At 55.0% G+C, this 16,495-nt stretch overlaps 1 protein-coding gene across 1 annotated transcript in view; it reads left to right on the forward strand.

Annotated features, from left to right (window-relative positions):
- Positions 1–16,495, forward strand: part of FMNL1 (formin like 1) — a 63,751-nt gene that overhangs the window by 18,041 nt on the left and 29,215 nt on the right. The window contains exon 2 of the mRNA XM_065422449.1: positions 7,772–7,855. Coding sequence (XP_065278521.1) covers positions 7,772–7,855 — 84 coding nt within the window. The remainder of the gene's footprint in view (positions 1–7,771; positions 7,856–16,495) is intronic.

A 16,495-nucleotide genomic window follows, 5' to 3' on the forward strand; every position in this document is an offset into this window, starting at 1 on the left:
GCCTGTCTCTGGCTGCCCCTGGGGGGTGTCCCGGGCTCATGTTCTACTTCGTTTCACTCCCTCTCATCTGTTCTCATCACTGAGCGGTCAGGTGGGATTAGCACACTTGCCAGCTGGCTTGACTGGGCCAAGGCAGCCCCTGGCTGCAGCCCTTCCCCCCACCCCCATGGGCTGCTGCTTTGTCTCTGCATCATCCCTCAATCTACCTGCACGAGGGGCCTGGGTGACAACCCTGGAGCCTCACCCCCATCCCGCCGCCAGCGTGGGAGAGACAGTGCAGTCTAGTGCCTCTGGCACCGCCTTGGGACTCAGAGACTTGGGTTCGGCTCCCAGCTCCGTCCTGACCTGCTGGGTGACGGTGGCTGACTCCCTTCCCCCTCTGCACCTCAGTTTCCCCTCTCAGCCCTTGTCTGTTCAGGCTAGGGTGACCAGACAGCAAGTGTGAAAAATCGGGACGGGGCTGGGGGGTAATAGGAGCCTATATAAGAAAAAGACCCAAAAATCAGGACTGTCCCTATAAAATCGGGACCTCTGGTCACCCTAGTTCAGGCTGTGAGCTGCTTGGGGCAGAGCCTGTCTCTCTGGGTGCCTTTGCACAGCAGCCCCCGAGCCTGGCTCGACACACCTGGGCTCGTGCTGCCACCCTGGAAATTGCTGTGTGGATGGTGCGGCTCGGGCTCCGAAGCCTGGGGGGTGGGGCGTGGGGCTTGAGAGTCACAGCTTCCAGGCCCTGTCTGCACAGCTGTTCATAGCCCATCAGCCAGAGCCAGTCTCGGCCTGGGCTCAGAGGCCCGCTGTTGCAGGCTCTTGCTGGCTGCATAGCTGTACCCATGTGTCTGTTCCACGCCTGGCACCATGGGGCCCTGATCTCGATGGGGCCTCTGGGTGCTGCTGGCACACAAATGCCAGCATGTCCAAGGCTGCCCTTCCGGCTCCCGCCCTGCCCTGCCTTCCCTCTGGGACAGTTTCTCTGGGCTGGGACAGTGACTTTTGCCCTTGGCCAGGCAGGACCCCCCTGGGCTAAAGGCGCTGGCATAACCCGATTGGAGAGGGTCCTCTGGTCCAGCTCAGCTAAACGCGCCAGCCCAAGTCTTCAGCCACCCCCAGTGGTGCCCCGATTCCTGAGGTTTCAAAACGTGTCCAAACCACTCTCTGTAGGACACACAGCGCCCTGCTGCTGCTATGGTAGGCAGCGTGCTCTGATGGGCAGGGCCCTGCAATGAGCATCAGGACTCCTGGGTTCCCAGCTCCACCACTCACCGTGTGACCTGGGGCAAGTCATGGCCTCTCTCTGGGCCTTGGTTTCCCCATCTGTAAAATGGGCTAATGATGCTCGTGACCAGAGATCAGTGGATGAGAGTGCTAGAGCAGTGCAGAGTATTCTGATCCTTAACCGGAAAGCTTATTTATACGAGGCCCTGGGTGTCTGGCACAGGGCAGAGAGAAGTAAGATGGCAGCTCCCTGCCTGACACAGTGAGGTGCGTGTGTTGGGGTATGGCTGCCGGGGAGGCCTGAGCTGAGATTGGAACCCAGCTCTGATCACAAATGGCCCCTCCCTCCTGACCGGAGCTGAATTGCCTGTCATTATCTGCAGCCCACGCGGCAGCTGAGGGAACACAGCCGGGAAGGAGCCAGCTGGCTTAGGTCGGTGTCCCCAGGTGCTCTGCGGGACCTCAGATGACTGCGTGCCAATTGGATCAGCACAGAGCTCCTCGGGCACTGGAGCCTGGATTTGGGGCAGAGCTCCTGGTCGTGGGATCTGGGGCTTTGGTGGCACAGCCCACTGCAGGGCCCCTGCCACCCCACCACCACCCAATGGCCCTGCCTGTCTCAGGAGTGGCAGCAGGGTTCAGAGTTAAGATCATTGGGGAAGTCTATGCTTTTTGGAGATGTTGTTTCAGGCTCTCTGCAGACTCAGGCAGTCACATTCAGGTCACATTTTTCAAGCTTTTTCTTTACATCTGCAAAGGCTGGAAATGTAATGTTTTCAAATGACAGCTGAGATCCTGGGGGCCTAGCCATGGGCCCATAAGCCCCATGACTTAGTCCAGTCCTGGCTGCAAACTGTATTGAGCGCACGTATGGGAAAGAGACGCAGTAGAAGCTGCTGGCTCTCACTCCTCTGCTCAAGCCATTACACCAGCATCTCCCTGCTGAGTCACCAATGTCCCTCTAACCAGGAAAAGTGGTGCACAATGGCCCATTTGTGGAATCAGTATAGCTGGGAATTGCAGTGGCTATCTGGCAACAAGAAGTACTTTCCCACACAACATACAACTAACCTGTGGAACTCATTGCCAGGGGATGTTGTAAAGGCCAAAAGTATAACTGGGTTTAAAAAAGAATTAGACAAGTTCATGGAGGATCGGTCCATCGATGGGTATTAGCCAGGATGGTCAGGGACACAACCCCCTGCTCTGGGTGTCCCTAGACCTCCAGCTGCCAGAAGCTGGGCGTGGAAGACGGGTGGATCACGCCAGAATTGCCCTGTTCTGTACAGTCCCCTTTGAAGCTCTGGCACTGGTCACTGTCAGGGACAGGATACTGGGCTAGATGGACCATTGGTCTGACCCCATGTGGCAACTCTTACGCTCTTATATTTGTATTGCAGCTGAGATAAGGTTCACTGGTAACAGTAGGGACCACGTGGCACAAAGACTCAAGGGAGACCTGGGAGTCTGGCCCCCTAGGCTGGGGCAAGCCACAAAGGCTTGTGTCCCGGAGCTATCGACTGTCCAGACAGCACGTGCAAATGTGTTAATTGGCAGTCCATTCACTGGGAGTTTAAAAACTCCTATGGAGGCAATTGCCTCTATTGCAGCTCCTTGTTTGTAGTAATAATACGGCCCTACATTTATAGAGCTCCTTTTATCCCAACCCACTGTGCCAGCTGTAGGGAGGAATTGCTTCACCCAGCACTGAAATGCAGCCACCTCTGGGGTGGAAGGGCAGCTGCTTAATAGCGCACAATGTTAGTTTAGGACAGGAAGTGAAGAAGGATTCCTTATGAAACTGACATTGCTGGGAAGAGCTAGGGGAGGCAGGAAGTAATCAACCAGACTGGAACTTGGCCTGGACACCAGGGTTAACTTGACCCTCCTCTTGCAGGGTGCGGTGAGATTTTTAATGATCACCAATGGTCAGAGCCTTGGCGCTATGTCTCATCCAGCAGCACCAGCCCCACCTGGGGGACACCTTCCGAGTACTGACTGGGGCGGAGCCCACACAGCTGGTTGAGATCTGATGAGGCGGCTGGCAGGCATGGAGGATTCAGTCTGTTCACTGCCTGAGGAAGCTTTGCTTCATTCTCAGCTCCCCTGGCCCTGTTGTCCCTCCACATGCCAGGGACACCCAGAGCATGGTGCTGTGCCCGAGTGCTGCCCTCTGTTCCCACGGGAGGATCATAATGGTGTGCTGGTATGGGTGGGGTGCACAGCTGGGGGCCCTCAGCCCATCCGAGAGCAGGCAGATGTGCTGACAGCTCCCTGCAGGAGGGAAACTCCAGACCAGGGAGGAATCCAGGACCTCAGGAGGTATCTAGTCCAACCCCCTGCTCAAAGCAGGACCAATCCCCAGACAGATTTTTGCCCCAGATCCCTAAATTTCCCCCTCAAGGATTGAACTCACAACCCTGGGTTTAGCAGGCCAATGCTCAAACCCCTGAGCTCTCCCTCCCCCCACCGTGATGAGGAGGCTCCTGAGGTGATGACAAGGCACCTTGCGGCGATGCCAGTGCAGCATCTTGTTTGCTGAGGGCTTTAAGTCCCTCCGTATCCCAGGCAGCCGAGTCTGGGCCAGAGGCCAGTGAGGAGCGGGGAGCTGTGGGCGCACAGACGGTTGCTTTCCCTAGGGCGAGCCAAGTGGGTGGGCAGGCTCCGGTTTATTAACCGTTGCGCTTTGGAACCTATATGAAGCACAGTGTGTGAGCTGCCCACAGCAATTCAAAGCCCTGGAGTATTTCTAGCACATCCCTACGAGGGATGGCAGTTCTACGTTCTGTGTGCTAGTGTTCGGGCTGGGAGAACGCCCACCTGTGAGCCTTAATGGAGCCCCCAGATGTACTGGAAATGGGAGAGGAGGCCAGAGGGGGGGCTCCCTGAATGGTTGGGAGTTAGAGATCCTAGCCCCAGCAGAGTGGGGGAGGAGGGGCTGGGCACTAAGCCAGGGCAGGAACCTACCCTAAAAGGCATTAGGACAATTAGGAAAATGGCTCTCTTGGGACAGGAGCCAAGTGCCCAGGTTCAGAGCTGCCCCGTGTCCGTGGGGCCCTCACATTGGTTTAAAGTCCTATTGACTTGCCTTCCCTGGTCCTGGTGAAATGGCAGGGGTCTGCCCAGCTGCATTAGCCACCGCTGGATGGTGGCACGCAGCATCTCTCCTTGGTCAAGGATGTTAACGAAAGAGGTGCTACGATTGGCGGGTGACATTGCTGCCTCTCTGCTGGAGCGAAAGCCCCACCCCTTGCCAGCCCCTCCCACGCCAGGCTCTCCCAACCTGGGCTATGATGTGTAAATCTCTCCCATCAGGGTATCTCTGCTTTACAGAGGGGGAGAGGAAGTGACTTGTTGGAAACAGGAGTTCTGGCTCCCAGCCCTGTGCTTTAGCCCCAAGATTGTCCTGCCAGGGCAGGTCCACGCTGGGAAACGCCACGTTGTCCATGAGCGACTGGGCCATTAAACGCTGCGGGTAGGTGAGGGCGGTTGTGTGTGATGCCCGGGGAAGCCGAAGGCAGCCCTGCCTACCCGGAGAGCTCTGTGCTGTTAGTTAACAGACCATCTGACATGCTGCACTTGCCCTTGTGCCCACTGCTTCCTGGGCACCGGGTGGCACCGTGCAGCATAACCCACAGCACCTCTGGCGGTGGGCGCCGTGGGAATGGGCCCATTCCTTGGAGAGCGCCCAGCGCAGGTGCAGCTTGGGCTCTCCGCCGGCTGCTCTCAATCGGAGCACGATCCTGCTCGGATGCCCAGGCAGTGAGCGCCGGGGCTGTTGATTGTCTCAGTGAGGCTATTTCTATTTCTAGCCTCCAAGCCTAATTTTAGCCTCCCTGCTCAGCCCAGCTCGGCTCTGCATGGCTGCGTGAGGGAGGGAGGAGGGCCCCGCCAGATGCTCACCCTAGTGTTTCCAAAGCAAAGGGACCGAAGGAGCCAGCACAGATGGGAGTGAGCTGGATCCAGTGGGACCTGGCTAAACCCAGCTGTGCCTGGAGCAAGGCGCTCCCCAGGCCCTGGGGTGCCTTTCTGCCGTGGGTTTCCCCACTGCTGGAGAATCCCTGAGCCCTCTCCCGAGGTGGCTCCGTGTCCTCGGCAGAATCTCGTCTCCTCTCAATCGCACACACCGCCTCTGACAGCCTCATTCATCCCGAATGCACCACAAAGGGCACTGAAGTGCAGTTAGCGGGTGGTGCGATTTCCGCTCCAGGAGTGCATCTGGCTTGGCAGGTCTCCTCCTGGACGCACTCCTCTATAGCGAGCCGAGGCTCTTTCGCTTTCTTCCTGAGCAGTTTGGGTTTTAAGCCCAAATCCCTCTGGGAGCGTGTTTCCTCTCTTGTTTCTCATTATCTGTGCTCCTAGGATGTTCTGCCCATGTTGCCCAGGCTTGGCAGCCTGATGGCTCAAGCTAATTTGTGTGAAATGCCATGAGTGTTGGCTGCCCTCCACTTTTAGCACTGTGAGGAATCTACAGGCACTTCACAGCTGTCACTGTCATCACTCAGAGTCATGGCAGCGGTGGGGCTAGAACTCAGATCCTCCTGCTTGCAAAGCACAAGCCTTGAGCCTTTGGGCTAAAGGAGAATCCCTGTTAGCAGTGTAGGGTCTATGACCCTCAGTGGAGCAGTTCTCAGTCCATCCAATAGAGGGCACTGGTTTACATAAACACCTGCCAGCTCATCACATGATGGAGGTGCATCCCATGAGCACCATGTGCCATTGTTCCTGCCTTCCATGGGCAATGGAGCTTTTCCTCCCAGCTGACAGCTGCCCCTCCCTGGGGCCTTAGCTCCCGGCTCCTTGCTTTTTTGGGGGGGAAAGTGACGATTTTCTTTAGAACCAGGAAAATAACCCATGCTGTGCATTAAATGTCTGTGGGGAACTGCTGGGCTTCATCTCTTGAGCAGGATCTGTGGCCCCCATCCCCGTTTAGTGCCCCTTGGGGCTTCTTTCATGGCTGCAGCCCCATTGCCGCCCCTGAGTCCTGGCAGGCTGCCCGGGGAGCTCCAGAAATCCCAGGGCAGGCAGGTCTGTGTGCTCGAGCTCCATCTTGGACGCCAGGGTGGAGCATGGCATGCTGGGAGCTGTAGGCTCAATGGGGCCATGTGCTGGAAGGGAGAAGGACTTTGGCCTGGTGGCTTCCTCGCTGGGTCCTGGCACCAACGCTCAGTGAGCGAGCTGCGAATCATGTAACTTGGTCAGGCCCGAGCCCTCCCCCAGCACAGCCGAGCATAAGGAGAAGTGAAGTCCCCCGTGCTACCTATTTGGAAAGGGGAAGTGATGTCACACCCTGTTCCTGCACACGCGACGCAAGGGCAGCCTCTGGAGAAGCCAACCGTTTGTGCCCAATTACCACACGAGGGGCCCGATCCCGGGACAGGCCGAGCAGCCTAGGGGCCTCGCTGGCTCCCCATCTCTCCAGATCGGGCCCAAACCGACTGCCGTGGGATGGGGAAGCAGGAAGGAGCTGGGTTGAGCAACATCAGTGCTGGGAACACCGCAGCGCGCAACATCCTGCCGCTGAGCTCATGCCTCTAAACAGACACTGATTTCATGGGCTGAGACCCATCACGTGGCTGCACGTGGCTCCCACGTGGTCTCTCGGAGGGAGAGCGGTAACCGCACTCAATGCAGCCTTTAAGATGGCAAGGGGCAATGTCCAACAGCTGCAGCTGGGGGCTGAGAGCCGGGACTCCTGGGTTCTACACCCCACTCAGTCGCTCCCTGTGTGGACTTGGGCAAATCACATCCCCCATCCGTGCCTCAGTTTCCCCGGTCATAAAATGGGAGATAACGATACTGACCCACCAGGCAGGGCCAAGCTGTGAGGCTTGAGTAGCTGATTGTAAAGCATCTGGAGGCCCCGGGTTAAAACTGGCTGTCAGAGGGAGTCTGGGCTTGTGGAGACTGGTGATGGGGAGCTTAAATCATTGCACTGAAACTCGACTTGGCTTTATTGATCCTTGTGTGCTGCACAGGCATCACCGCAGCACTGAGCGAGTTCCTGGGGTTCTGCCCCCCCGGCGCCGTGCACAGTGCAAATCTTGGGTTGGTGGTGAGGAGCACTGGAGGGGGAAGTCCTCAGGACACTATAGGCTGAAGCTTCTCGTTCTGCAGCCAGACACTAGAGTAGATGTTGGAGGTCTCCACCTGTCCAGGACAGACTGTCTGTGTCTGTGCCAGGCTCGTGCCGAGCTGGGAATCTGCCTCTCTGAGACCTGACCAGTCCTGGCAGCTCTGGTTGGTGATGGAGCAACCCAACCATGTCCTGACATGGAGCTGGAGCTCAGGGAATCCGTCCTTGGAGGTGGAAGGGTGGGGTGGGGTGGGGTGGCGGGGATGCAGTGCTGGTAGGAGGGTGGAGGGTCCAGGGCACTGGAGGAAGATGGGGTGACATCACCCAGATACCTGGGATGCAAGGGACCCTGCATCGTCCAGGTTGGGCCTAAACAGACAGATGGATAGGGCTCAGCCCTCCCCACACAGGGGCTCTGCTTCCCTCGCGGTCATGGCCGCTCTGGTGCCCACTCCTGTCTCATCCCCTCTGTCTCCCCTGCAGGATTCCATGAACTTGCCGCCCGACAAGATGAAGCTGCTTAGCCAGTACGACAGCGAGAAGAAGTGGGAGCTGATCTGTGACCAGGTGAGACTGAGGTGCCCAATCCAGGGAAGTCTCCAGGAGCTGCGGGCACCCACGCGCCACCCCCCACGGCCACCCTAGCACCTGCTGCAAGAGATTCAGCGCCCTCCATTACCCACTGCTACACAACACTCACGGCAGGAAACTCACACCCAGACACTTCCCCCTGGCCCCTTCCTGTATTGCTCAGGTTGGTACCTGATCACAGGCTTTCAGTCTGACGCTTCGCAGCATGACTCACGACAGCGGGGCCAGAGCGGGGAGAAGTCACGCTCATTGCTTCAGCCCACAGATGTTCCGAGTGGCCCGGCAGCCTCTGCTCCCAACTGGGACGGCCGAGGGCTGGCTCCCCTGCCAGCACTTTGCAGTCATTGGAGGTGCCTGCAGAGGAATCTGAGGGGCTGAATCCTCTGAAGCCAAGGAGGCTAATCCCAGCATTTCCTCGATGAGTCATTTCTCTCCCCTTCTGTCCTCTCTGCACCCACAGTCAGTCAGTTCCTTAGCAGCAGAAAGATTCACTTCACTTCAGGGATGGGCTTTCTGCCAGAGGCCGTTAGCTGGGCCTCCACCCAGCCAGGCTCAAGTCGCCTTTTCCTGGTGATCTGCAAAGAAAGCCAGGGGTCGATCCTCTTGCTCTGCGTTGGTGCTGAGAGGGAGCAGGGACTGGGCATGTGTGTGCGCTAGTTCTTATCCAGCTCAGAGAGGGGTGGGGGGGCACCGGGGCCCAGTCCTTCCAAGGCCTGCCGGATCGGGCCCTTAATGCCTGCCAAGCGCTCTGAGGCTGCAAACGCCGTGTAAGTGCTGAATATTATTAGAAACCAGTGAAAGATCAATTACAGGGTTTTCTGAGGCATTTGATGCATCTCACTGGAGCAGCTGCTTCCCTGGGGAAGGGGGAGGGGCTGGTAGTTTTTGCTAGTGGCTGGATATTTTAACCAGTCAGCCTCTGCACTTGCTTGTTAGTTCAGGGGTTCTGGTGACTCCAGATTTTGCTTTTGGGGGTCCGTGTTGAGTGAAACCCTCAGGTTTGGGGGTGGAGGCTCGGGGGCAGGGGGATGCGGGCAGGGGATGCTGAGCTTTCGAGCAGCAAGGCCGCAGGCTGACTCAGGTTGGCAGTGGCCGCTGGGCATTGCTGTCCCAGGGCTGCCTTGTTTCATAGAATCATAGAATATCAGGGTTGGAAGGGACCTCAGGAGGTATCTAGTCCAACCCCCTGCTCAAAGCAGGACCAATTCCCAACTAAATCACCCTGGCCAGGGCTTTGTTAAGCCTGACCTTAAAAACCTCTAAGGAAGGAGATTCCACCACCTCCCTAGGTAACCCATTCCAGTGCTTCACCACCCTCCTAGTGAAAAAGTTTTTCCTAATATCCAATCTAAACCTCCCCCACTGCAACTTGAGACCATTACTCCTTGTTCTGTCATCTGGTACCACTGAGAACAGTCTAGATCCATCCCCTTTGGAACCCCCTTTCAGGTAGTTGAAAGCAGCTATCAAATCCCCCCTCATTCTTCTCTTCTGCAGATTAAACAATCCCAGTTCCCTCAGCCTCTCCTCATAAGTCATGCGCTCCAGACCCCTAATCATTTTTGTTGCCCTCCGCTGGACTCTTTCCAATTTTTCCACATCCTTCTTGTAGTGTGGGGCCCAAAACTGGACACAGTACTCCAGATGAGGCCTCACCAATGTCGAATAGAGGGGAACGATCACGTCCCTTGATCTGCTGGCAATGCCCCTACTTATACAGCCCAAAATGCCGTTCGCCTTCTTGGCAACAAGGGCACACTGTCGACTCATATCCAGCTTCTCGTCCACTGTAACCCCTAGGTCCTTTTCTGCAGAACTGCTTCCTAGCCATTCGGTCTCTAGTCTGTAACAGTGCATGGGATTCTTCCGTCCTAAGTGCAGGACTCTGCACTTGTCCTTGTTGAACCTCATCAGGTTTCTTTTGGCCCAATCCTCTAATTTATCTAGGTCCCTCTGTATCCTATTCCTACCTTCCAGCATATCTACCATTCCTCCCAGTTTAGTGTCATCTGCAAACTTGCTGAGAGTGCAATCCACGCCATCCTCCAGATCATTAATGAAGATATTGAACAAAACCGGCCCCAGGACCGACCCTTGGGGCACTCCGCTTGAAACCGGCTGCCAACTAGACATGGAGCCATTGATCACTACCCGTTGAGCCCGACGATCTAGCCAGCTTTCTATCCACCTTATAGTCCATTCATCCAGCCCATACTTCTTTAACTTGCTGGCAAGAATACTGTGGGAGACCGTATCAAAAGCTTTGCTAAACTCAAGGAATAACACATCCACTGCTTTCCCCTCATCCACAGAGCCAGTTATCTCCTCATAGAAGGCAATTAGGTTAGTCAGGCATGACTTGCCCTTGGTGAATCCATGCTGACTGCTATCTCCTGATGGGCAGTTAATTTGGCTCCTGCTCCTGGGGGACATGGAAGGAATGACAAAGCAGCTTTCCCACCGGCCCTGATCGTGGCTGATGGCAGGCCCAGCGGAGAGGCAATAGGTTGGGTGGGCCATGGAGACTGACCTCCTTGTCCACCTTCGGGCAGGCCCTGCAGGCTCGGGGCTCAGTGCCCTGCTACTCGCGCTGTCCGTGCGCTCTGGATAAATGGGGGCCATGGGCTGCTCACCTAGGGGCTCACCCAGCACAGTCATCCCTGGCCCTAGCCCAGAGCTCTGCTCAGGGGTCCCAGGGCTGTCATCACCCCTCTAGCCTGCCTGTGGTCCGGGGCCTGAGTCTGACGGGAGCTGGCTGGGCCGTGCGCTCCCTGAGGAGGTGGTGCAGGGCAGGAGTCATCGCGTGCCGGCTGGGATACTGCGCAGAGCAGGCTCTTCTTGGCTTGTTCCACGGCCAGAGCCTCAGGGCCCTGATCCTGGCTCTGGCTGGGCACAGGCATCTCCCGCCCATCGGTGGAGCTCTGCGAGGCTGCCAGGAGTCCAGCATCTCGGAGTGGGCTCGTGCATTCCTAATCCCAAGGCCAGAAGGGACCATCCAGTCTGATCCCCTGGATTGCACAGGCAGACACCCGCCCCACAGTGATCCTCAGGGCAGGTCTGTTAGAAAAACCTCACAACTTGATTTAACAATGGTCAGGATTGGAGAATCCACCTTGCAAAGTTGTTCCAATGATTAGTTACCCTGGCTGTTAAACATTTACACCTTATTTCCAGCCTAAATTTGTCTGGCTTCAACTTCCAGCCATTGGATCGTGTGACACCTTCCTCTGCTGGACTGAAGAGCCCGTTATCAAACCTCCATGTGCCAGCCTCTGTCCCCAGGACTGTTCTGCTCTGCTACAGTCACTTCCCTTCCCTTTGCCTCAGTTATCCCATCGATATACCGGGAAGGAGAAGTCCTGAGGCACTTGGATGAAAGGGGATCTCGATGCCTAACCCAGGCCAGCGCAGTGTGGCTCATGCTTTTAAATCCAGTGGTCCCAGTTCAAGCCCCATAGATGGATCATCATTAGAGAAACATACGTCTCTGTTACGAAGGGTGCGTCCACACTCAGAGTAGTACAGCTGCAGCACTGCCGTGTAGACAGTAACGGGAGGGGCTCTCCCGTCAGGCCCGGTCTACATAGAATCATAGAATATCAGGGTTGGAAGGGACCTCAGGAGCAGGGCCGGCTCCAGGGTTTTTGCCGCCCCAAGCGGCGCAAAAAAAAAAAAAAAAAAAAAAAGCCATGATCGCAATCTGCGGCAGCAATTCGGCGGGAGGTCCTTCGCTCCGAGCGGGAGTGAGGGACCATCCGCCGAATTGCCGCCGAACAGCTGGACGTGCCGCCCCTCTCCGGAGTGGCCGCCCCAAGCACCTGCTTGGCAAGCTGGTGCCTGGAGCCGGCCCTGCTCAGGAGGTATCTAGTCCAACCCCCTGCTCAAAGCAGGACCAATCCCCAACTAAAACAACAAGGAGTCTGGTGGCACCTTAAAGACTAACAGATTTATTTGGGCATAAGCTTTCGTGGGTAAAAACCTCACTTCTTCAGATGCATAGAGTGAAAGTTACAGATGCAGGCATTATATACTGACACATGGAGAGCAGGCAGTTACTTCGCAAGTGGAGAACCAGTGTTGACAGGGCCAATTCAGTCAGGGTGGATGTAGCTTTTCCTCTCCTGGAATTGACACCTCCTCATCTGTTATTGGGAGTGGACTACATCCACCCTGTAACTTTCACTCTATGCATCTGAAGAAGTGAGGTTTTTACCCACGAAAGCTTATGCCCAATAAATCTGTTAGTCTTTAAGATGCCACCAGACTCCTTGTTGTTTTTGTAGATACAGACTAACACGGCTACCCCCTGATACTTAATCCCCAACTAAATCATCCCAGCCAGGGCTTTGTCAAGCCTGACCTTAAAAACCTCTAAGGAAGGAGATTCCACCACCTCCCTAGGTAACCCATTACACTGCTTCACCACCCTCCTAGTGAAATAGTGTTTCCTAATATCCAACCTAGACCTTGTTATGCAGACAAAACTACACAGGAGCATTTCAGGGGGCAAGACAAAGATGCCACATTTATTATGATAACACAATTTGATTTATGACCAATAACTAATACCTATACACACACACACACATCCACATTTACACATCAGATGTTCTGCAGCTGCTGTATAGGAGAAACTGCTGAGCTTGAATTGATATGCAAACTAGATACAATCAATTTAGGCTTGAATAGAGCCTGGGAATGGCTGAGCCATTACACACATTGAATCTATCTCCCCTTGTAAGTATTCTCACACTTCTTATCAAACTGTCTGTACTGGGCTATCTTGATTATCACTTCAAAAGTTTTTTTCTCTTACTTAATTGGCCTCTCAGAGTTGGTAAGACAACTCCCACCTTTTCATGCTCTCTGTATGTATATATATCTCCTCAATATATGTTCCATTCTATGCATCCGAAGAAGTGGGCTGTAGCCCACGAAAGCTTATGCTCAAATAAATGTGTTAGTCTCTAAGGTGCCACAAGTACTCCTGTTCTTTTTGCAGATACAGACTAACACGGCTGCTACTCTGAAAGCTGCTGTATAGTTACCAGTCCTGAACGTAGCTTGAGTCAGTGGCTTGGTTTTGCAGCTTGGGTTCGTAACTCCTGGTGGTAACTGGCCAGGAAAGCCGGGCACAAGGAAGGGCTGGGTCTGCCCTCCCATGTTGGCAGCAGAACGTTACCCTCCAAAGTCTTCCATCTCACCCATCCTTTTTGTAGGCTTTAGTTTGAATCCAGAGTCTATAGGTCTTGCTGTGTCACACTGCCTCTGGGTTCGGTGTGATTGATCACCCGTCAATTGCAGACCCTGACTTTCAGCCTGGGACCTGGCTTTGATCTTCCTTCTATTGTACCTTTGTTGTTGTTTTGTAGGGTGGACTCTTCTTACTTTGTTAGGGCTCTTGTCTGCATCTTCAGCCCTTGGTGTTTGAACTCTAATTCATCAGGACAGGCTGGTGCTGGAAGTTGATTCCATCATCCATACATACCTCATTCACACATCTAAACTAAACTAGTAAGATTACAGCAGGGTTTTGCAAAAATGAAGGTTGCAGCAAGCTTTTACAAAATGGAGTGAGCGTTTTAAAATGGAGTTTGAGTTACAATATGGACAAGTGTAAGGAATGACAAAGAGTGAACAGAAGCTACAATGTAGACAAGTATAATGAATGGCAAACAGTGAGCAGAAGTAGACAAGTGTAGTGAATGGCAAACAGTGAACAGAAGTTACAATACTGAAACAGGAGTGGGTGGGTGAGATTCTGTGGCCTGCGTTGTGCAGGAGGTCAGACTAGATGATCATAATGGTCCCTTCTGACCTTAAAGTCTATGAGTGCAAGTCTTAGTGATTTAAGCAGGAATTGGATTGACAGTAAAACTTACAAGGGCAACTGGCTGAACAGCTATGGCTCTTAACAAGCATCTTAATTGTCAATTAGTCAGTTATTGGGGTAACCGGTTTTATGAATGAATGTTGTTTCATTCATAAAACTTTACTTATGAAGTTACATTAATAAAATGAACAATTAAAAACAATTTCATTCATCAGTTCTACAACCTCCCCCACTGCACCTTAAGACCATTGCTCCTTGTTCTGTCATCTGCCACCACTTTGAACAGCCGAGCTCCATCCTCTTTGGAACCCCCTTTCAGGTAGTTGAAGGCTGCTATCAAATCTCCCCTCTTTCTTTTCTTCTACAGACTAAATAATCCCAGTTCCCTCAGCCTCTCCTCATAAGACATGTGCTCCAGCCCCCTGATCATTTTCATTGCCATCCGCTGGACTCTCTCCAATTTGTCCACATCCCTTCTGTAGTGGGGGGCCCAAAACTGGACGCAATACTCCAGTGTGGCCTCACCAGTGCCGAATAGAGGGGAATAATCACTTCCCTCGATCTGCTGGCAATGCTCCTACTAATGCAGTGCAATATACCGTTAGCCTTCTTGGCAACAAGGGCACACTGCTGACTCATATCCAGCTTCTCGTCCACTGTAATCCCCAGGTCCTTTTCTGCAGAACTGCTGCTTAGCCACATGGTTAGGTTGACGTAAGCTGCCTTGTGTCAACCTAACCATGGAAGTGTCTTCGCTTAACTGTGGGTCCTGCCGACGCAAGTGCCTCTCTACGCCGGTTTAGTAATGCCACTTCCCCAAGCGGTGGAGAGTCACGGCCGCTGTACTTGGGTGGACACAGTGTCAGTGCAGACACGGACAGGTGCCTGCTTTCAGGAGCCGTCCCACAATGCCCCACCGTGATGGTCCAAGCGCTATTGGTGAGGTCGTGCACCGCTGACACAAGGAGCCAAGTGTGCACGCACAAGCAATTTAATAACTGCAGTGGCTGGATGCCGATGTAATTTTGTGGTGTTGACATGGCCTGACTGTAGTTAATCCACCTCCCCGAGGGTCGGTAGCTAGGTAAGTGGAAGAACTCCTCTGTGGGCCTAGCGCTGTCTGCTCCAGGGTTAGGTCGCCATAGCGATCTCTCTCAGCAGTGTGGATTTGTCACGCCCCCAGAGACTGAGCTAGGCCCATGTAAATTTTCAGTGTAGACCAGCCCTAGGACAACGCTTCTTAAAAAGAGTTAACATCTGTGTGCCCAGTCTCTGCAGTGACACTAGATAGCGGTTGATTGATGGCACTCTGCTCACCAGCTGGTGTCAGGCAACAATCCCTCTTGCACAATGTTCTGCTGTGCGGGGGAGGCAGGCCCAGCGCTGTGCCCTGGGTGTGTGGGTGGGGAGGGGAGGCAGGCCCAGCGCTGTGCCCTGGGGGCAGGAGGGGAGGCAGGCCCAGCGCTGTGCCCTGGGGGGGGGGGGAGAGGGGAGGCAGGCCCAGCCCTGGGTGGGGGGGGAGGAGAGGCAGGCCCAGCGCTGTGCCCTGGGTGTGTGTGTGGGGGGAGGAGAGGCAGGCCCAGCGCTGTGCCCGGGGGGGCGGGGGAGGGGAGGCAGGCCCAGCGCTGTGCCATGGGTGTGTGGGGGAGGAGGAGAGGCAGGCCCAGCGCTGTGCCCGGGGGGGGGCGGGGGAGGGGAGGCAGGCCCAGCGCTGTGCCCGGGGGGGGGGGGGAGGGGAGGCAGGCCCAGCGCTGTGCCCGGGGGAGGAGGAGGAAGGCGCAGTGCTGGGCCATGTGGGGGAGAAAGGCAGCCTGGTGCTATATCATGGGATGAGGAAGCTGGTCTGTGGTTATGCACAGGATTGGACATCAGGAGATATGGGTTCTAATCCCACCTCTGCCACAAACTTGTCCTTCGGCAAGTCCTTTAATTTCTCTACTTTGTAAAATAGAGATAATATTCACCTAGCTCATGGTCAGGGCTTGTGCAGCTTAATGGGCGAGTGCGTGTAAAGAGCTTTGAAACCCTGGGTTGGAGGGGAATAGGAAGGTGGGCCGTACTATAACAGGCGTGGCCGGTGGGGTTTACAGAGCATCCAGCTCTGGGCGCTGCTCATCCTTGGCTGGGCAGGACTGACAGTTGAAGGTGGCGAGACAGGAGACCGGGCTGGTGTGGTCTGGGGCAGGGGACTGCAGGGCTATCACAGGCAGCCTCTGTATTCTGTCTTCACCAATGTAGCTCCCGAGCTGGGGAGGGTCCCTGCGGCACTCCCCCGCCCCCATGCCCGGTGTGTGCAGCCACGGCACTGCGTGAGGACCGGTGTCTGTCTGAGCCTGGCATGGTGGCCTAGCGTAGCTCCGTGCCCTAAAGAAGAGGGCTGGCTGTGAGTTCTGAGCCAGGCCAGTTCACTCACTCCCACTCAGCATCGAAATCCTGCTGGATCCTGGCAAACGTCCTTTCTCCAATTCCCCGTCCAGCTAGTTCCCGGGGGCACGTGACCTGGGCAGCGGGTCGCTTCCAAAGAGCGAGTCTCTCTCCCTGCCCTATGCAGCTGTTTCTCATGCACATCTAAAATAATAAATTAAAATCTCCTAGAACTGGAAGGGACCTTGAAAGGTCATCAAGTCCAGCCCCCTGCCTTCACTAGCAGGACCAAGTACTGATTTTTGCCCCAGATCCCTAAGTGGCCCCCTCAAGGATTGAACTCACAACCCTAGGTTTAGCAGGCCAATGCTCAAACCACTGAGCTATCCCTCCCCCCATCTCAGACCCCTGCAGTCTCC

The sequence above is a fragment of the Emys orbicularis genome, chromosome 25 (assembly GCF_028017835.1).
Source record: "Emys orbicularis isolate rEmyOrb1 chromosome 25, rEmyOrb1.hap1, whole genome shotgun sequence".
NCBI lineage: Eukaryota > Metazoa > Chordata > Testudines > Emydidae > Emys > Emys orbicularis.